At 32.4% G+C, this 18,519-nt stretch overlaps 1 protein-coding gene across 1 annotated transcript; it reads right to left on the bottom strand.

Moving 5' to 3' along the window:
• Positions 1–8,746: 8,746 nt before the first annotated feature.
• Positions 8,747–16,827, bottom strand: LOC110282835 (complement receptor type 2-like). The gene is made up of 4 exons (XM_087156496.1): positions 16,774–16,827; positions 16,044–16,098; positions 14,415–14,944; positions 8,747–12,622 (listed from the first exon to the last, which is right to left on the bottom strand). Exons 1-4 carry the CDS (start codon positions 16,825–16,827, stop codon positions 8,747–8,749), a joined length of 4,515 nt encoding a protein of 1,504 aa, XP_087012622.1.
• Between the last annotated feature and the right edge of the window lie 1,692 nt (positions 16,828–18,519).

Genomic DNA, 18,519 nt, shown 5'->3' with positions numbered 1-18,519 from the left:
CAATCGAAAGTCTATTCGAAATTCGGTAAGTGTGCTTGACATTTATTAATTTAGTTTTATCCCTTTTAATCAAATATGCTTCAATTTTGAAACTTAAATTTTATTATTTTTGATTTAACGACGCGTCCTGATCTTAAATAATTAAGTTGGAGGATATTCTTAGAGGCTATCGTTGTAGGCTTAGCAATAAAAGAGAATAACCGAAATATTTCTCGTCACTGTTTTGGGTAACATTACTGGTGAATCGTTACAGCAGGTTATGCACAGTATATTTTATTGTTTGTAGTTCAGTCAAATAGAACTATTCTTTCTATTTTGCTTAAATGTATATGTTTTAACGTAGCAGTATGCACGCTGATTAATTGAGAAAAATGTTCACAATTTCTCTTATAAATAAATCATTGAAAATTGAAAGATTTTTAAAATAGCAATTTTGCTTTGAAATTCTACTATAGCTGTATGCTTATCGTTAGGATATTTGTTGCAAAGTTTATATTATTGTTTATATATATACAAAGTTTATATATATATATATATATATATATATATATATATATATATATATATATATATATATATATATATATATATATATATATATATATATATATATATATATATATATATATATATATATATATATATATTTACAGAGCTTATCCACAGTTCCCTGATATTACTGAGATGGCCTAGGCTGTAAATAGCACATGCGCGGCGGCGCAGAAGAAGAGACAAGCAAGCTACTGCTCAGCCTTCCCCTAGGATATAGTTCTGAATTTATACTTAAAAGAAAAAGTAATCTCTCCTAATAAACTACAGAATTTATGTAATTGTTGATAACAATAGTTTGCTAGATATTTGATAATTGAAAACTAGTAACTGTACTAGCTCACTTCTTCATGTTTGATCACAAAACTGCTATTTTCACTACATGTTATTTTCTCGCATTTTACCCACGTTAATTATTTACTAAGCAGATTGTTATACTTATTAGAATATTGGGCAGAATGAAATTAAATCCGATTTCAAGTTTATATGACAATTTGTTTCAAGGTTATGAGCTTTTTCATGCAGCTGTTTATGGTTCACTACTTCAAAAATGTGCGAATTTTGGAAATCTTAAATATTTTAGAAATAAGTCAGTATAGTATGCAATTTTAATCCTGAATTGAATAAAATCAATTGCAAATAAAAACATTTATTGTTGAAAGTAATATGCATTATTTTGAGTTTCATCCTATGGGATGTGTATTTATATTTAAACAAGTGTTCGTAACAACTAACTACTAGTTTTATTCTGCTCGGTATTATAAGTTATATAGGAGATATTATACTCAACTTATTTTAAAAGTATTATTTCAAATCATTCTCTCTTAGACATTTTCCTCACGTAAAATTACTCACAACTTTAAAATAAATGCTCCTTATCAGCTTGTAATTTGTTCTATTCGATTGAGTGTAAAAAAAGAATAAAAATTGGTACATAACTTTAAAATTTTAATTTATTAAACGATTGTAGATTCTTGATTACATTGATTAAAAATTATTAAAATAATTATTTTTTAAGAAACTCTGATGTGATTGACAATAACATAAGTCCTTTTCAGAATCAGCGTCAAAAATTTAAAAAAAAGCTGCTAGTTTCATGAAGTCTGACAAAAATTTGAAAAATATAGATTAGGTTTATTGAGTTTAAAGATTTTTAAAAAAGGAAATCTAATTATTAAACTTACAAGTACCATAATGTTACAGATGTATAGAAAAATAAAAAGTGTTAAAATTGCATAATAAGATTGGAATTATACAGGGTGTTTATAAAGTCCCGAACCCATTTTGATGTTTAATAACTCATAAAATAATAAAGATAGATTAAAATTAATAACATTAATGGTTAGATAGACTCAAAAAGTTTCATGACCCTTGTCAATGAACTTACACGTGTGCCCCCTTCGTCGCACGGAGAATATCAAGTCGATAGTCAATTTCACGAGAGGTAGCTTTCTTTTTTACAGAAAAGACAATCTCATCAGTCGTATACTTAGACATGTTGGAAAACTTCGTATTTCCACAACTAGAAGAGCTTCAGCCACATGTCTTTTTGCAACAAGATGGTGCACCACCTCATTGGGGTATCATCGTTCGTAGTTTTTTGAATGACGATTTTACAGGAAGATGGATTGGGCGAGGAGGTCCAATTCCTTGGCCACCCAGATCACCTGATATAACGCCGCTGGACTTTTTTCTTTGGGGATTTATAAAGGACAATGTTTACAGGAGGATCGTGTCGAACATTGATGGCCTAAAAGCCAGAATTACAACCGCAATAGCCTCTGTGGATGTCGACATGCTTGCCGCTACCTGGCGTGAAATTGACTATCGACTTGATATTCTCCGTGCGACGAAGGGGGCACACGTGGAAGTTCATTGACAAGGTTCATGAAAGTTTTTGAGTCTATCTAACCATTTATGTTATTAATTTTAATCTATCTTTATTATTTTATGAGTTATTAAACATCAAAATGGGTCCGAGACTTTATAAACACCCTGTATATTTGAATTTCTGTAAATGTTGTTAATGGTAATACTGTCTTCAGTGTATTTTATTTTGTGGCTGTGTTCATGACATGCTTTTTAGCTACGAGGATTGAATAGAAATGGCAGAAGATATTTATCTGAAAAGGAAAATTAATTTCATCCAGTTAATTTAAATGATAAAAAAAATACTTTCTAATATTTTAAGACCTGCCACTATTATTGTAAATATGACTCTCTTACTAATTTATATTTTTTTTCCTTTTAGGTTCCAATAATTACAAGTTTCAACATGTAAACGGAAACAGTATTTAAAATAATTTTGTTGGTTTGTAAAAAAAGTGAAATTTTAGTTTTAAATAAAAAGTACTTTGAATTTCAGCTGACTAATTATTTAAATTTGTAGTTTTATAGCTTTAAAAATTCAAGCACCTTAGACAACTATCTTCTAAAAATACGAGTATGAGTTCCCATAAATAATTGTTACTAACTGTAGAACTTGGATAAGTGTTATTTTAAGATGATTTAAATCAATCTATTAAAATTATAGAAGAATTATGCATTTGAAACTTTCTTTTATAGCTTAACAAAAAAAGCAATTACTGCCGAAGGTTTAATATTAAAAATTTCAGGTTGATAAATGATCTCTACTAGTGAAAAAAATGTAATGTACATTATTCTTCATATAATATATATAATATCTTTATATATATATTATATTTTTTATATAGTGAGTCTAAAAAATAATAAACTAGGTAATCCGTATAACACCTCACCTTCGTAAGTGCTAAAAAAAACATCTTTGGTTGATAAATTAATGCTTCTAAAAATACAAAAATATATACTTGAGGTTACGAAATAATAACTTAAGGTAGAACATGGAACACATGGCGCTAATTAAGAATAACCTTTCCAATTGTTGAAAATACACTTCAGGTTGATTTATAACAACCAGAAGTGTAAAATGGCCCACCTTAGGTTGAAAAATATATACCTCTACAAGCATAAAATTATATACCTGAGGTTGAAGAATAATTACCTGAGGTAGAACAAAATACATTTGAGGTTGATTTATAACAACCAGAAGTGTAAAACGACACTCCACAGGTTGAAAAATATCTACCTCCACAAGCATAAAATTAGATACCTGCGGTTGAAAAATAATTACCTGAAGTCGAACAAAATACACCTGAGGTTGATTTATAATAACCTGAAGTGTAAAATGACACACCTTAGGTTGTTGAATAAATACTTCCACAAGTGTAAAAAAATATACTTCAGGCTGAAACATATACACCTCTGGAGGTATATTTAAGGTATATTTGAGGTTGATTTTGAGGTATTCATTTGCACCCTTTTCAACCTTTACGACGTATTTAAACAACAACCTCCTTTATACCTTTAAAATATACCTCGTTTATACCCCATTTATACCTCGATTTTTTCATAAGGCGTCGCCAATAGCCCATTGTGCAACTCTAGTGCTACGTAAATTAACAACAACAACAACTATGTTCAAAAACGTTAGGAAAACTGTAGAAAAAATAGTGACAGTGATAATTTTAATTATTAGTTGTCTTTCTTCATAACTATTTTTTTCTTTATGAATGGTTGTCCCGCAGTGGACTGACGTTAAGACACGGTTCCCAGCAAATCACCGAAGTCAATCATTACTGGCTGTGGTCAGTGTGCGGGTGGGTGACCACTTGGATCAGTCTGCTTAGGGACCGAGAGTGTGCGATATTGGTCCTCGTTAAGCAGTTCTACCATAAAATGCTCGACTTCGCGAGCAGGTCATCGGGCTACCGAAGAGGGAGTGCCATTCCCTCTCCAGAGGATCAAAATTGTGATGACATGTCTTCGGATCATCCTCAGGGATGTTTCCCAGACAGTTGCCAATAACCCATTGTGATGCTCTAGTGCGACGTAAATGAACTACTACAACAACAACAACATTTATGAATGGTTGAATAGAAAACTTCCGGTGTATCCCTCCGCTTATGTTATGCCTACGAGGTGATGTGTGAGCAGGCTTAATATTTTAGGAAATTTTATTATTGTGGTTTGCGTTTTAATTTACGCGCAATTTTACCATTCATAAGAGTTTCTTGTAATTTAAGAACTCTAACAGGTCGTTAGTCTAAAGTAAATTTATCAAAATTAATATCGCAGCATAAATAAAGTGTAAAGTTAGCCATGTTTTAAAAGTTATCCCTTATTTGTCTATTGATGATCGAAATGGACTGCAGGTAGCGTAGAGCAAAACTCGTTACCTATGGCAACACATCGCATACTTTCACTATTAACGTGTGGAGAGTCATAGAGGAAGGAAGTACGTCAGTTTCTTTCTTGATTTTCATATGGATTAAAATCTTTTAAGTTAGAAAACCATATGGAACTGAAAACTGCATTAAGCAAAGTTCTAAAGAAAAATATCACGGTAATTTTAAGAAATATTTTTACTAAATAAAATGGAAAAATATTAAGAAAAGGGAAAATATCGTAGTACATTCCTATAAAACTGAAAAGAGGCAAGAGAGAAGGGCCAAAGATATGAAACCGGTCTTTCTCCAGATGGCGTATTTGAACGTTGCGATTGCCAATATTTGTTTAAAACAACACCTTTTGTTATTTTTCGGTAGAAAGCTTGCGGAGTCCTCCAACTTCATTTGTTGTTTGTTTTGTGGAAAATTAGATTGAAAGAGCGAGTTAGAACTCTCCATGTAATGAAAAGAAAAAAAATGTTAAGTCTAATTTTTTTTCTTTCGGTAATAGTATAAAATTAGTAAAAATTAGAGCAGCTATTTGAAGTTAAATGAATTTTTAATAAGAAATTATGACAAGTTTTGTTTCTTCAAACGACATTAATTAATGAATAAATTATGAATAGAGTATGTGTTTTGATTACTCAATCAAAATTATACTAAATATTAATTTAAAATTTCTATACAGTTAAAAAATTTGGTAGTTTCTACTCATCAACAACTATTTTGGTTAATAGTATGGTTCATTTCATTTTAAAAAATAAAGTCAGGAGACAATTAAAAAAACAATTTTCGTAGCGAAAATATTATTTTTATAGACAAGAAGGAAGGAACTATGAACTGGCATATATCACTTTCAAAACATTTGCATCCGGACGGTTGATTTTTTCTCTCGTCTGTTTTGGATTATACAGCATGGAGATTCATCTATGGCCGTCCAACAGTGCGCGGCATGCATTGCCATCTTCAACATTATTTTTCTATGTTACGGGCTAGAAATTTTTTTTTGAAGCGTAACTGAAAGGTGACGAAATAAAACCAGGAAATCATTACATATTTTAGTCTTTCATCTCAGAGCTGTGGTAGCCCAACGCCGTTGGAGAATCGACCTCCTGTCTGGAGGTATCGATGGTCGATCCTTCACTTCTCTATCACTCACCGAATATATGCGATATACTTACTCGCAAGCTCTGTGGAATCGAAATTCCTGTGGTCGGTCGTTGAGCAATTCCATGGGTACAGGGATCTAGAGAAAATCCCTCCCCCCCACTTCAGATTTATGTCTACCTTGAGGAAGCGGCCTCACAAGTGTGATCCCCTCTTCGGAGAATCAAAATTGTGATAGCGTGTCTTCGGATCATCCTGAGGGATGTTTCCCAGATCGTCGCCAATATCTTATTGGGCAAGTCTACTGCGACGTAACTAAAGTACCTACCTGCTACCTCTAATTTCACTTAAAAAGTGACAAAAACTTTCAAATCAGACTTTTAGACCAGAAAACTCTCTTAAAGAACTGTTCGCACTTACAAATGGTGTGAACTGTTGCACTAGACGTGCGTGCGAATTTTTGTATAAATGTTTGTTTTGTATGAGCTACTCGCATTTACGTGAGTTCGCATATGTGATTTGTTTGCTTGCTGCGTTAATTTTGTTATTTTATTGAGTGCGTAATTTTAAAGTATTGTTATTTTTTTTAAAAGTTTGGTATAGTGTTGTTGTTTCGAGTTTTTGTGACTTTAAACTCTGCTTTTATTGGATCAATTTTTGAATTAAAATCGAATCTAATAAAACTTATTTGAACACATCAGTGACAATTTTCTCCGTGTATATTAAAAGTTAGAATAATATGGAGTATTAAGGGCTAACTTTCCTTTTAAATTAAACAAAATTTAAAATCCATTCATATTTTTTAATAAAAACTAACGATATGTTTTTCTTTTAGTTTTTTGTAAAGTATACTTCAAAATGCTACTTTACTAATCTAGAAAGGATACTACACGAACAGATTTGAATATATCAGAATGCATCAATCAATAGTCCATAATTTAAAAAGCGAAATTAAGGAAATGATTGCTCTTAATTAAACGAATCAAAGACAGCAACTGAAAGTGGATTAAAAGGCATCGGTTTAAATTAGAGTAATACACGGTTTCATCGTGAATAATTTTTAGGTGACATTAACCTTCTGAGAAAAGTTGTTAAAAGTTTAATAGCTGTTGCGATGTTCCATCCTTTGCAAGAGAAAAAAAAAATAAAAAAAAAAATAAAAAATCAAAAAAAAAAAAAAATCCACATAACTTCTAAATTTAAGAACTTTCGTCACTGGATACAGTATAAAAAATTTAATTGGAAACAATGCCTCACATGTCTAGATAGCAGAGTGTAATTTTGCTTTACCCACCATTTATCTTCTTTCTTTCCTTTCCGCTAAAATTCAAAACGTGAGGTTGTGCAAATTTTTATCGCTAACTATGAGGAAGGTACGTAACAGTTCCCCGTATATTTAAACCTCTTTTTTAAGTTCAAATTTAGAGCTATCTTTGCAGTGCAATCCAATATTTAAGGAAAATCTATAGGAGAAGTAAGTCTTCAAATTTTCAATAGATAATAGCATTTTTATTGCATACATGTTTTTAAACTACATCTCTTATATTTTTTTTTATTAGTATACAATGTCATTTTGCTTCAGTTTCATGAATAAAAGTAAGGAAAATTGTAACAGAGCTCAAGCTGTTTGAGAGAGATGTCTATTTACTTATTTTCAGTTTTCCACAGTATAGAACATAGACACAATATTTTTCTTTAATTGCCCTGCTGATTAGGATCATGGGATTTTCTTAGCAAATTTAATTAAAAATTCATTTTGTTCTGAATTTCCAATTCATAAAGTTGGAGCCAGCAATTCAAAAGTAGATTTTCGTGTAACTTGGACAGCCATTAAATTATATATGATTAGAATTTGTTTCAAGGCACGTCTCTTGGATTATTCCTATTAAATCTATTGAAAAATTTCAGTTAACTTTTGATTCCATCTCGAAAAATAAATCATATCAAATTTCTAAACTTCAGTTTGCAAGTAAGATATTTTTTAAAGGAAGACCTTGTGAATTGCGGTAGTTTGCATTAGTGATGTGGAAAGAGACCTTCTTCGAATCTCTATTTCCTCAATTTGAATTAGCGATGATGAAAGAGTTCTTCAAATCTCTTCATGTTAGTTTTCATTTAGAATTTAGTCTTTACTTGCTCAGTTTTCGCTAGCAACAGGAAAAGAATCCTTTTTCAAATCTTCAATTGCTTAGTTTACATTAGTGATATAGAAAGTATTCTTCGAATCTCTATTTGCTCAATTTGAATTAGCGATGTTGAAAGAGTTCTTCAAATCTCGTCATGTTAGTTTTCATTAAGAATTTAGTCTTTTCTTGCTCAGTTTTCGTTAGCGATAGGAAAAGAATCGTTTTTCAAATCTTTAATTGCTTAGTTTGCAATAGTGAGATGGAAACTGCTCTTCAACTAATCTCAACTTCCTCAGCTTATATTAGTGATATAGGAAAGAAAGAATCATTCAAATCTCCACTTATTTTGAATTAAAGATATGGAAAGAGTAATTCAAATCTCTACTAGCTTAGTTTGCTTCTTTTCAAATCTCTGCTTGTTATCTTCTGGGAATTGAGAAAAATCTCTCGCATTATTGTCATGAACAGTTAATCGAATTCTTTCAAACAGAAGAAATCAACACAATTTTTTTTAAATTATCGTTTGGTAAATTTTTAAAGTTTTTTTTGAAAAGTATTTATTCCTCAACATATAATCGAACAGGCATTTAAAAACAATTCTAAAATTAGATTGCAACAATTTTACGAAATTAAAACTCAATGCAAATTTCGTCAAAATTGGTTACAAACTATTAAGATAGATTCCAATCGCGTAAAAATTCTGGTCGCCAATTAAATTTATTTTAGGTTAATCTTATTTTTCTTGCTCACTGTACACTTAGGTAAATTTGTCCATGTACCGCCTTGTAAACAACGAAGATAAATTTTCTCTGGTGCTTTTTGTTTCGTTTTGCATTTCAAAAGGCATTTTTCCCCAGCAGTTTTATTAAAGCAAACTTCTTCTCGAAACTTCAAGTTTTTATTTAAAACAGGCAAAGGACAGGTGCATTGAGGAAACTTAGACCATTTTAGGCTTGAATAGCACTCAATAAAACTTCTCTTCATCAATTCACCACCATGTTTACACAGCAACTCGCATCTCTCTTTCACACTTTTAAGAGAACAATTCTCGTTGAACAATAAATGACTAGGAAGGTTAGGTTTGGGACAGAATTTCTTATGGCACTTTGATTCAATATTCCATCTGTTATCGTTTCGACAAAGAACGAAACTTTTCCCTTCAAGCTTCAAACTTTCATGGCACTTAATTCGACACTTTTCCCCAGGAATCTTAAACGTGCAGTTCTCAATAGACAACATACCTTGTCTTAGTTTAGGACTAGGGCAGGTGCAAAAAGGAAATGATGTCCATTTTAAATCCCTAAGGCATCTAATGAAATCGTTGCCAACCGATATTCCACCCATTTTGCATACAACTTTGCAAACATCACCAGGTTTTTTAGAATTACAATCATCGTCGAGTGAAATATAATTAGGAAGTACTGGCTTAGGACAATTTTTAAGCTTACAAGAGGGAAAAATACCCCAACGGAAATCCTTACCACATCTTATGGATGAGTGGTACAGATTGAGGGATTTTTCTTTACAAGTTACTCTACAAATTTCTCCTGGTTGTTTCAACGAACAGTCCTCTAAGAGATGTAAGTTGTTTGGAAAAACGGGTGAAGGACAGGAGCAGTTTGGAAAGGCTGACCAGTGCTTGAATGTCAAACAAGAAATCGTATTATTTGGAATTGTTTTACCGCCGTGACGACATTCAAATGCACAAGAATCACCGATATTTTTATTTGAGCAATCTTCTTGAAACAACAATTCCTTAGGTGGATTCGGCCGAAAACAAAACAAATTGCGGCATTTTGGTAGGGAAGTCCATTTTGTGTTATTTTGACACGTAATGTAATTAATTCCAATTATAGCTGCATTTCCAATGCAAGCTAAGGAGCATGTTTCACCTCGTTTTTTATAATCACAATTTTCAACTGATTTCAATCCATTTGAGAGAGCCGGAGGTGGGCACGTACAACTTGGAAAAGGTGACCAGCTAAATAGGTTGTTTGCTTTCAGGCAAATCAGGGTATTTGATCCAATGAAAGTACCTCCTTCTTTGCATTCTAAATGACATTTCTGTCCAATGAGTTTTGAGGAACAGTCATCATAAAAGTCTAAATAGTTGGGAAGGTCTGGTACTGGGCACATGATATTTTTGCATACTGGTGTGGAAGTCCATCGAGTATTGGTCTGACAAACAATATCGCTTTTACCTGTGAGATGAAAAGGCTTTCTACATTTCAATCGGCATCTCTCTCCTATTCTGATATCATTACAGTTCGCATCTGCTTCCATGTTATCAGGTAAATCAGGAGAAGGGCAAGAACAGTTTGGCATACTTGTCCAGAGAACGCCGTTTATACACTTTATGTATCTAGAGCCATGAAGTTTACCACCTTCTTTGCATTCCACTTGGCATGTTTTGCCAGGAATTATACCTGAGCAATCTCCTACGTATGATAACGTTTTTGGAAGCTTCATCTTAGTGCAAGTCTTTCTCTTACAAGTAGGAAAGAGACCCCAGTTATAAGTGAGATTTTGGCAATAGATGTAATCGATGTCTTGAGCGAAATTTTTTTTGTCACACGCTAATGAGCAACGTTCCCCTGGATGTTTATCAGAACAATTCTCTTTTAACGATAAATTATCAGGTAACATTGGAGGTGGACAAGCGCACTTTGGGAAAGATGACCATCTTAAAGATTCCAAGCAAGTTATTTTATTCGGTCCCAATATTCTACCACTATAACCGCATTCTACAGAACAATGCTCTCCAGGTGATTTTGATATGCAATGCTCACTTAAAAAAACTGTTGATGGAACAACTGGTTTTGAGCAAAAAACTTTTTTACATCTAGGCAAATTGGTCCATGTCATATCCGCTCGACACGTAATTAGAGGATTTCCCACCAATAAAGCATGACCTTTGCAAGAGAGAGTGCAATTTCCGCTTGGAACGACATGAATGCAATTGGTTTTGAATACTAATTCTTCGGTAATTATTGGAGGAGGACAAGCACAGATTGGTAAGATTGACCAATGCAAGCCATCCAAGCATTTTATCTTATTTGCTTTAGGAAATGTACCGTTCTCTCGACATTCTAGAAAACAATATTCACCTGACGATTTCGAACTACAGTCTTCCTTAAAAACAAGAGACTTGCTCAATTTTGGTTTTGGACACATTATTTTGCTGCAAAAAGGAAGAGAGGTCCACTTCAATCCATTTAGACATTTTATAAATGCATTTTTCTTTAAAATATATCCTATTTTGCACTTTAAATTGCAATATTCGCCAGGGTATTTAGAAAGACAGCTTTCATTTGCTAAAATAGGCCCTTTTAGGTGGGGTGGAGGGCAAGAGCAATTAGGAAATCTATTCCATCCTTCTATGTTTCGGCATATTAGAGTAAATTGAAGTTGTTTATGATGTTTACAGCGTATCGCACATTTAGAACCTATTTCAACACCATTACATTTACTTGTAAATTCTAAATGTTTCGGTAACTTGGGTTCTGAACAATAATTTTTTCCTCCCACACAGGGTTCAACCCTGCTCCACAAACCTGGCGGAAGACACGTGGTTGCATTTGGACCAATGATTTTAGCCCTTGAGTCACGACACATTAAATTACAACTAACCCCTCCATCACGGTTACAGATTCCGATTATTTTCAAGTTTCCTGGAATAGAAGGTGGGAACTCACACTGTATTTTTAACAGTTTAAATGGTGAGTGCTTCTGTGGAAAACATCTTGGAATATTTCGCCACTGACCTTTCCGGCAAACGATGAAATGTAAACCAACCAGAACAAATCGTGCGGTGCATTTCACTTGGCATATTTCTCCACTTTTGAAAGTACACTTATCCACAAATTTTAAGTACGGCGGCAAAAATTTCGGAAGGCAGTCTGATGTTTTATTATAACTTTTAGATAAACATAAAGGAAGGTACATCCATTTTGATGAATAGGAACAGTAGACTGTTTTACTTCCTCTTGGTATTCCACTCAGACATTGAACTCGGCAAAATAAACCAGCTGTCTTTCGACAATTGCAAACAAATTTTAAATGTCCAGGTAAGCTTTGGCATTTTTTAATTACAGAGCAGCGAATTTCACTGATCCACTTCTTTTTTAAACAGCGCAGGATGAACAAGCCATTAGGTTCATAGCCCTCTTTGCATTTCAACAAACATATCGATCCTTCCCTAGTTAAACAACCATTCTGAAGAATGGCATTTCTGTCAAATTCAGGGTCAGAGCAATAGGAGCTGTCAATACGTTTATTCCAGAAATGGAGCTTTGCAGTTTGGCAGTCGGGTAGATTTTCCCAGTGACCAGCAGGCCCACAATAGGCTTCTTTAATAAAAACAACTTGTTTAGAATAAGATTCCTTTTTTGGTTCATATTCGTATACTTGACAACCAACTCTGCAAGATATGCTTTGCGAGGTTTTACAAGTAGTGTTTATGAATAGTATATCGGATGGAAGCGGCTCTGATGCACATTGGAATCGCGCGTGGCACGAAGGTAATGGTGACCATTCACCAGAAGGAAGACATATTGCTTCTTGTGGCACAAAATTTCCATCTGGACACTGAATCTAAAAAATGATATGAGTTATACATAAAGTATTAGTTATTCATATTACAAAAGTGAAGAATTGTAATGAATAATTATTGTTTTAAAATTTTATGGCATAAATTTTCTTAATCCCATTATTCCGTTTGTTGTCTGTATTTCGAAAAATGAACTGCATACTTCATTACAAATGAATTGCTGAATTATCTTGAAGGACCTTAAGGGGAAATTCAAATTCAACCAATGAATGTTTCATTAAACTATTAAAAGATTAAACAGAAGTATGATATAAAACTTTATTTTTTCACACAACCATAGCGATGGTAAATGACATTTTTCAAGCATTCAAAAATAGGCGCCCATTTTCAAGACTCGGACTGATGTGAATGAGGAAATCAAAAGTAATTTGAAAAGAAAACGTGAAGTTGTTAATGAAATCGAAAATAAAGATAAAAAATAAAATTAGAGAAACAGCAAGGTGAAAAGGCGAAAGTCAAAAAGCAGGGCAAAATGCATTTCCACATATCCACTCAAGATCAATTCTGTTTTTCTAGTTTTGTTTTTTCCACTTTATTTTTTATTTTCTATTTTACTGTCGGATACCACTGCTTCCCTAGTTTTGTTTTTCATCTTTATTCTCGTTTTTGTTGGCAACTTAAAGTTTTCTGTTTCAAATTCTTTTTGCTTTCCTCATTCACGTCTGGCTAGTCTTGAAATTGGGCACCTATATTTGAGTGCCGTAAACATGTTGACATTTATTACCATCTTCATATTTTTTAAAGCAAATTAAGTTTTATTTGATCAAAAATGTATATTTTTATTTCAACTTAAGGAAAATTGTCTTTCTTTTTCAAATTATATTTGTAAGTAGAGTGATGCGCTGCATAAAATAAAGGATGTTTCATAATGACTGCCCTAAATATGTATCACGGGAAAAAAAAACTATGTGCATTAGGGTTTGTAAAATGATATTTAAGTGTAAAGGAGCAACAGCATTTTAAATCTAAAAATAATCTTAAATTACTGAATACTGAAGCTTAGAGGTTCTATTTCTAGCGGAAGCAGATGAATTCCTGTCACACTGAACAAAATGGTTTTTTGATCAGATTGATATAAACCTTTTTTATTACGTTTAAAAATATCAAGCAATAATGGATGTCGGTTTCGGTTTTTAATATAAAAACAATGAAATACATTGATAAAATCAAAAATGCAGGACCAAAACCTATTTTTAGTTCCTTTTAAAGTTTCTAAAAACAAATAGTTTCATACCGGGTGTTTTAAAGCTGAACGATAATTAGAAAAGTCAATTAGAGAAAATGAAAAACGATAATATTGTGTTGCTGGAACTATATATTTTCCTTAACAAGTTTCAAAATTAGTCACTAAGTTCTTTAATAGGTGGCGCTGGTAGATAAAACCCCCATAAAACAATGTTTAAAATAACCATTATTTGCAACAACAACGTGGCGTAGTTTAAGGATAAAATTAACTCATGTCTGTGAAAACATTTTCTTTGAAATAGGGAAACACGAAGAAGAAATCGTTAAGTTTTAGTTTCAAGTTGAAACAATTTATAATTGAAACATTTTATAATAGAAACTTTCCATCTCTTTAGGTAAGGGAGCGAATTTAAATTGATCGACTCTTACTTTTCTATACCATCTACGTAAACATAATCAGCGTACCTAATACAAAGTTACATTCAAGAAAAAAAAAATTAATACAAGCTAATTAGTTTAGCTTTTGTAGAAACTCCAAAATACTATACCTATTTATAGATTGAATAAGTAAATATTTTTTTGCTTACGAACCTTGCATGAAGTGTCTTTTTCTCTTGAGCAATTAATCAGTTTAGCGAATTTCAACTCGGGACATTTCAATAGTTTTGGTGGAATGCACTGGGGATACATGCTTCCCTCTTCTAAACAAAACAGAGTCATAGTGCTGGTGCCACAAGTGACTGTGCAATCCTCTGAAATTTCTGTGCAATTTCCAAATTTTACAAACAAGTCTAAAGCTGTCTGGCAAAGTGACTTTGAACTGGAAGTGGAAGCCGATATCGCCATTTTGATTCGAATGCAAGTGGATAAATCTTCGATACTCTCTGGTAGGTGACTGCATTTTATAAGTTCTATAATTGGCGATCTTGTTCGTGGTACACAGCTTGGAGGGTTTTCCCATTGTCCATTTTTCAAACAGCGAATGTAAGACTTCCATAACTCCAAACCATTTATTCTGCACGTGACTTCACAGATACCATCAGAATGTATGCCACACGTTCTGCCAATAATAATATCCTTCGGCAAGGTGGGTGGTTGGCACATCAGGCCCACAATTTTGGCTAAAAATTAAAAACAAAACTGTATTGACATATCTTGACACCATAACTGCAACAACGTTAACAATGACTCAGGAAATTGATCGCTAATCTTCCAATATGGGGACTCAGGTTGAATAGTTCTCAAAAAACAAAAAATTTTTATGTACGAATTTTATGAAGCTCTATCCATTAGAAACGACATAGTCGATTTCAATTAAATTTCATATTTGATCATTTAAAATAATATAGTTCAAAAGTATTTAATAATTTGTGTATTTTACAATTCAAAAAATAACAATAAATTGAATGATAAAATGTATAAACATTGGGTTGGATAAGCGAGTTATGTAATTATGTATAAAATCTTTAAAAATTGCTTAAATTGTTGATGAGAATATGAATACTCATGCAAGATCCGTTAAATGTAAACTTAAAAATAAAGGGCCCAAACTTTCAACTGCTCTTTTAATATCATTTTTATTAGATTGCTGTTATCCCCCAAATTTTGATAATTAAAAATCCGAATCCGCCGAACAATTTGGGTATTTTTTTTCTTCAGAAAATGCACTTTGTCTGATTTACAATCTAAAAATATCGTTTGATCTCATTAATATAATTATTTAAGAATTCCTCATTTCGGTATTGAGAAGTGTAATTCTTAGATCAAAAATCATCCAGGGATTTGGCTTTTTCATTTTGGTCAATTTTATTTAATCACAGTGGGAAAAATCAAGTAAAAAAGATAGTATCAAGATCACTTCACAGTCTTTTGCGGTATTTTTTTTTTTGGGGGGGGGGGGAGAAGTGCAATTTTTTTCACACACTTAACATTGATGCTGGTGGGTATAAAGAAAAAACAAAGGCATTGAGCTTTACTGGTTCGGTCACACATTATCGTGCAATTTGTCCTACTTTTTGTGTGTTGAATTTGATTCCATAAATAACATTAAAGTTTAAGAATCGTCAAAGAATGGGATAAATGGCAATTAAAGTACAATATTAATAATTTTTATAAATAATGTTACCATGATTAACACTTTATGTATCTACGATACATTTAACTGGTAATTTACAAGAAAATCAAAACATTTATTAAAAACAAGTTTTTAAAAATACTCACGTAAATTAATCAGGATGAAAAGCGTAAGAAGCCTCACATGTTTGAAAGGAACAAGCTAAAAAAGAAAATTAGTTATTTTTTTAATTAACCAATGAAAAAACTATTAATTATGCTATTATTTATGGTTTAAATTCAACACTTTCAAATATTAGGTATACTAGTAAGATTTTGAACTGAGCTCGTCTTTTTTCCTTGACGAGCAGGTAATTTAAAAATTACTTGTGTCCACTATGCTCGCTACACTCGTCGATCCCCGAAATCTCTTTCGAAATTTCCTTCGGATTGATTTACAATTCGAGTTAGCTTCTCTTACTTACTTATCTTAGTTAAATGCTTATGTGCTTAACTTTATATGTGTCCTGGTTCTCTTTTTGAAGTTAAGTTAAATAAAATCTTCAACATTTAATTTATAAACGTATTTCATTCAATATTGTGATTCCCATTGAGTAGTTTTAATTTAGTGACCATAATTTGGTTTTGGTTCCTTCCAAAATAGTTAAAAATAGTATTGTTTATGTATATAATATATTTTTAAATAACTTAAAAATGACCAATTGTATATTGATCGCTCTTTTGGCGAAAAATCAGTGTAATTACATACATAACACATGATAATTATACAAAAACGTTTTAACTCATAAGATTCTAGCTACAAAAGCAATTTGTATTTAAAAATCAACGTATTTAGCGAATAAACAGTTCTTATTAGTTTAACATAAGTCATACGTACTTTTTCATTTAATAATTTGCATAATTGTCCATAATCCTGTTTCAAATGACGCATTGTACGAAAACTTATCGGTAAAATTTCTGTGAGTTTTGTTTACCATGTTTAGACTACCAATAAAAAAACTAAATAAAGAGCTTATTTCTTAAATTTACAGTTTTGATAAAAAGTGTGCATGTTTATGTTAGCCTATTTTTGGAAAACTGAACTAAATAGGATGGCTATGACAAAAGCTTTAAAGCCTATAAGACGCATGTTATATAGCTGATGAGCAGATTAATTAGGACGTTAAAAAGTATATATCTATATATATAAAAATCTCTTGTCACAGTTTTAGTGGTTAAACTCCTCCTAAACGGCTCGAGCGATTTTGATGAAGCTTTATATGTATATTCAGTAGGTCTGAGAATAGGTTTATAACTAATTTTTTTTTCATTTTTTGGACAGATTTAACGTATATTTTAAATATATCTTTATTTAATTATATTCCAATCCAAACTAGACATTGAAACATGATAAATCAAATACAATATTCACGCACGTTGCAACAAGTCATATTGAACTCTAATACTTATGCTCGCCCTTAAAAGAAGAACATCAAATATATTTGCAAGTATGTGAATAAAGGCAGTGATATGGCAGTATTTCGAGTTGAAAATACCAATGTGACTGCTCTTCCAGTGAATAACAACGATGAAGTAACGCTGTTCCAAATTGGCCGGTACATCACCTCCAATGAAGCTACTATGGCTCTATGGCCACAGTGTTGAAACACTGTAAAATTATCATCTGGGATGAATGCACTATGGCACACAAACATTCGCTTGAGGAAACAGGACATTGAAAGATATAATAAACAATGACAAATTATTTGGCGGCAGTTCAGGTGATTTCAGACAAACACTTACCGTCATTCCGCGTTCAACGTGCGCTGATGAGATCAATGCTTGCTTGAAATCATCTCCACTGTGGAGTAATGTTGAAAATGTTCAACTAAAAGTAAATATGCACGTCCAAATGCTTCAAGATCCATCTGCTGAAACATTCTCAAAATAATTGTTAGATATCGGTGATGAAAAAGTTACTAAGGATGAGACTGGATGCATAAAATTACCGGACGATTTCTGCACAATCATTGATTTACAAGATGCTCTCATTAACCTAATATTTCCCGATGTTCACTGGCAGAAAGGGCGATTTTAGCAGAAAAAAATGTGGACGTCAACGAATTGAATCTGAAGATACAACAGTTATTGCCAGGTAACTTGGTGACATATAAATCCGTTGATACAGTTTGCGATCCTATTGAAGCTGCAAATTTTCCAACAGAGTTTTTAAACTCATTGGATTTACCAGGCATACTACCGCATGATTTAAAACTCAAATTTGGATCTCCAGTTATTTTGCTTCTTAATTTGGACCCACAACGCAACGGCACGCGATTAGTCGTTAAAGAATTTATGAACAATGTTATCGAAGTCATTATTTTAAATGACAAATTCCGGAATGAAAGTATATTACTTTCACGAATCCCTGTTATACCCACACATGTGCCAATTCCATTAAAACGCAATCAGATCCCCATTAGATTGGCATTTGCATTGACAAGGCCAAACAATGTCTTTATGTGTCTTAGATTTGAGCACACCATGTTTTCCACACAGACAATTTATACGTGGCATGCTCTCGAGTGGGCAAACCATCCAGCTTATTTGTGTTAGCTAAAGATGGAATGACAAAAAATATTGT

This window comes from Parasteatoda tepidariorum, chromosome 2 (assembly GCF_982258835.1).
Source record: "Parasteatoda tepidariorum strain Cologne lab strain chromosome 2, Ptep-v5.0, whole genome shotgun sequence".
Lineage (NCBI taxonomy): Eukaryota > Metazoa > Arthropoda > Arachnida > Araneae > Theridiidae > Parasteatoda > Parasteatoda tepidariorum.
This window is presented reverse-complemented; position numbering and strand designations above follow the sequence as displayed.

What these genes read in the sequence shown, in the direction of transcription:
- LOC110282835 (XM_087156496.1), bottom strand. Translation starts at nt 16,827, where the DNA reads ATGCGTCATTTGAAACAGGATTATGGACAATTATGCAAATTATTAAAT. An exon ending in GCAAATTATTAAATGAAAAA is followed by an intron (nt 16,099 to 16,773) that starts GTACGTATGACT and finishes TTTCTTTTTTAG; the next exon opens with CTTGTTCCTTTCAAACATGT. An exon ending in AAAAAGACACTTCATGCAAG is followed by an intron (nt 12,623 to 14,414) that starts GTTCGTAAGCAA and finishes ATCATTTTTTAG; the next exon opens with ATTCAGTGTCCAGATGGAAA.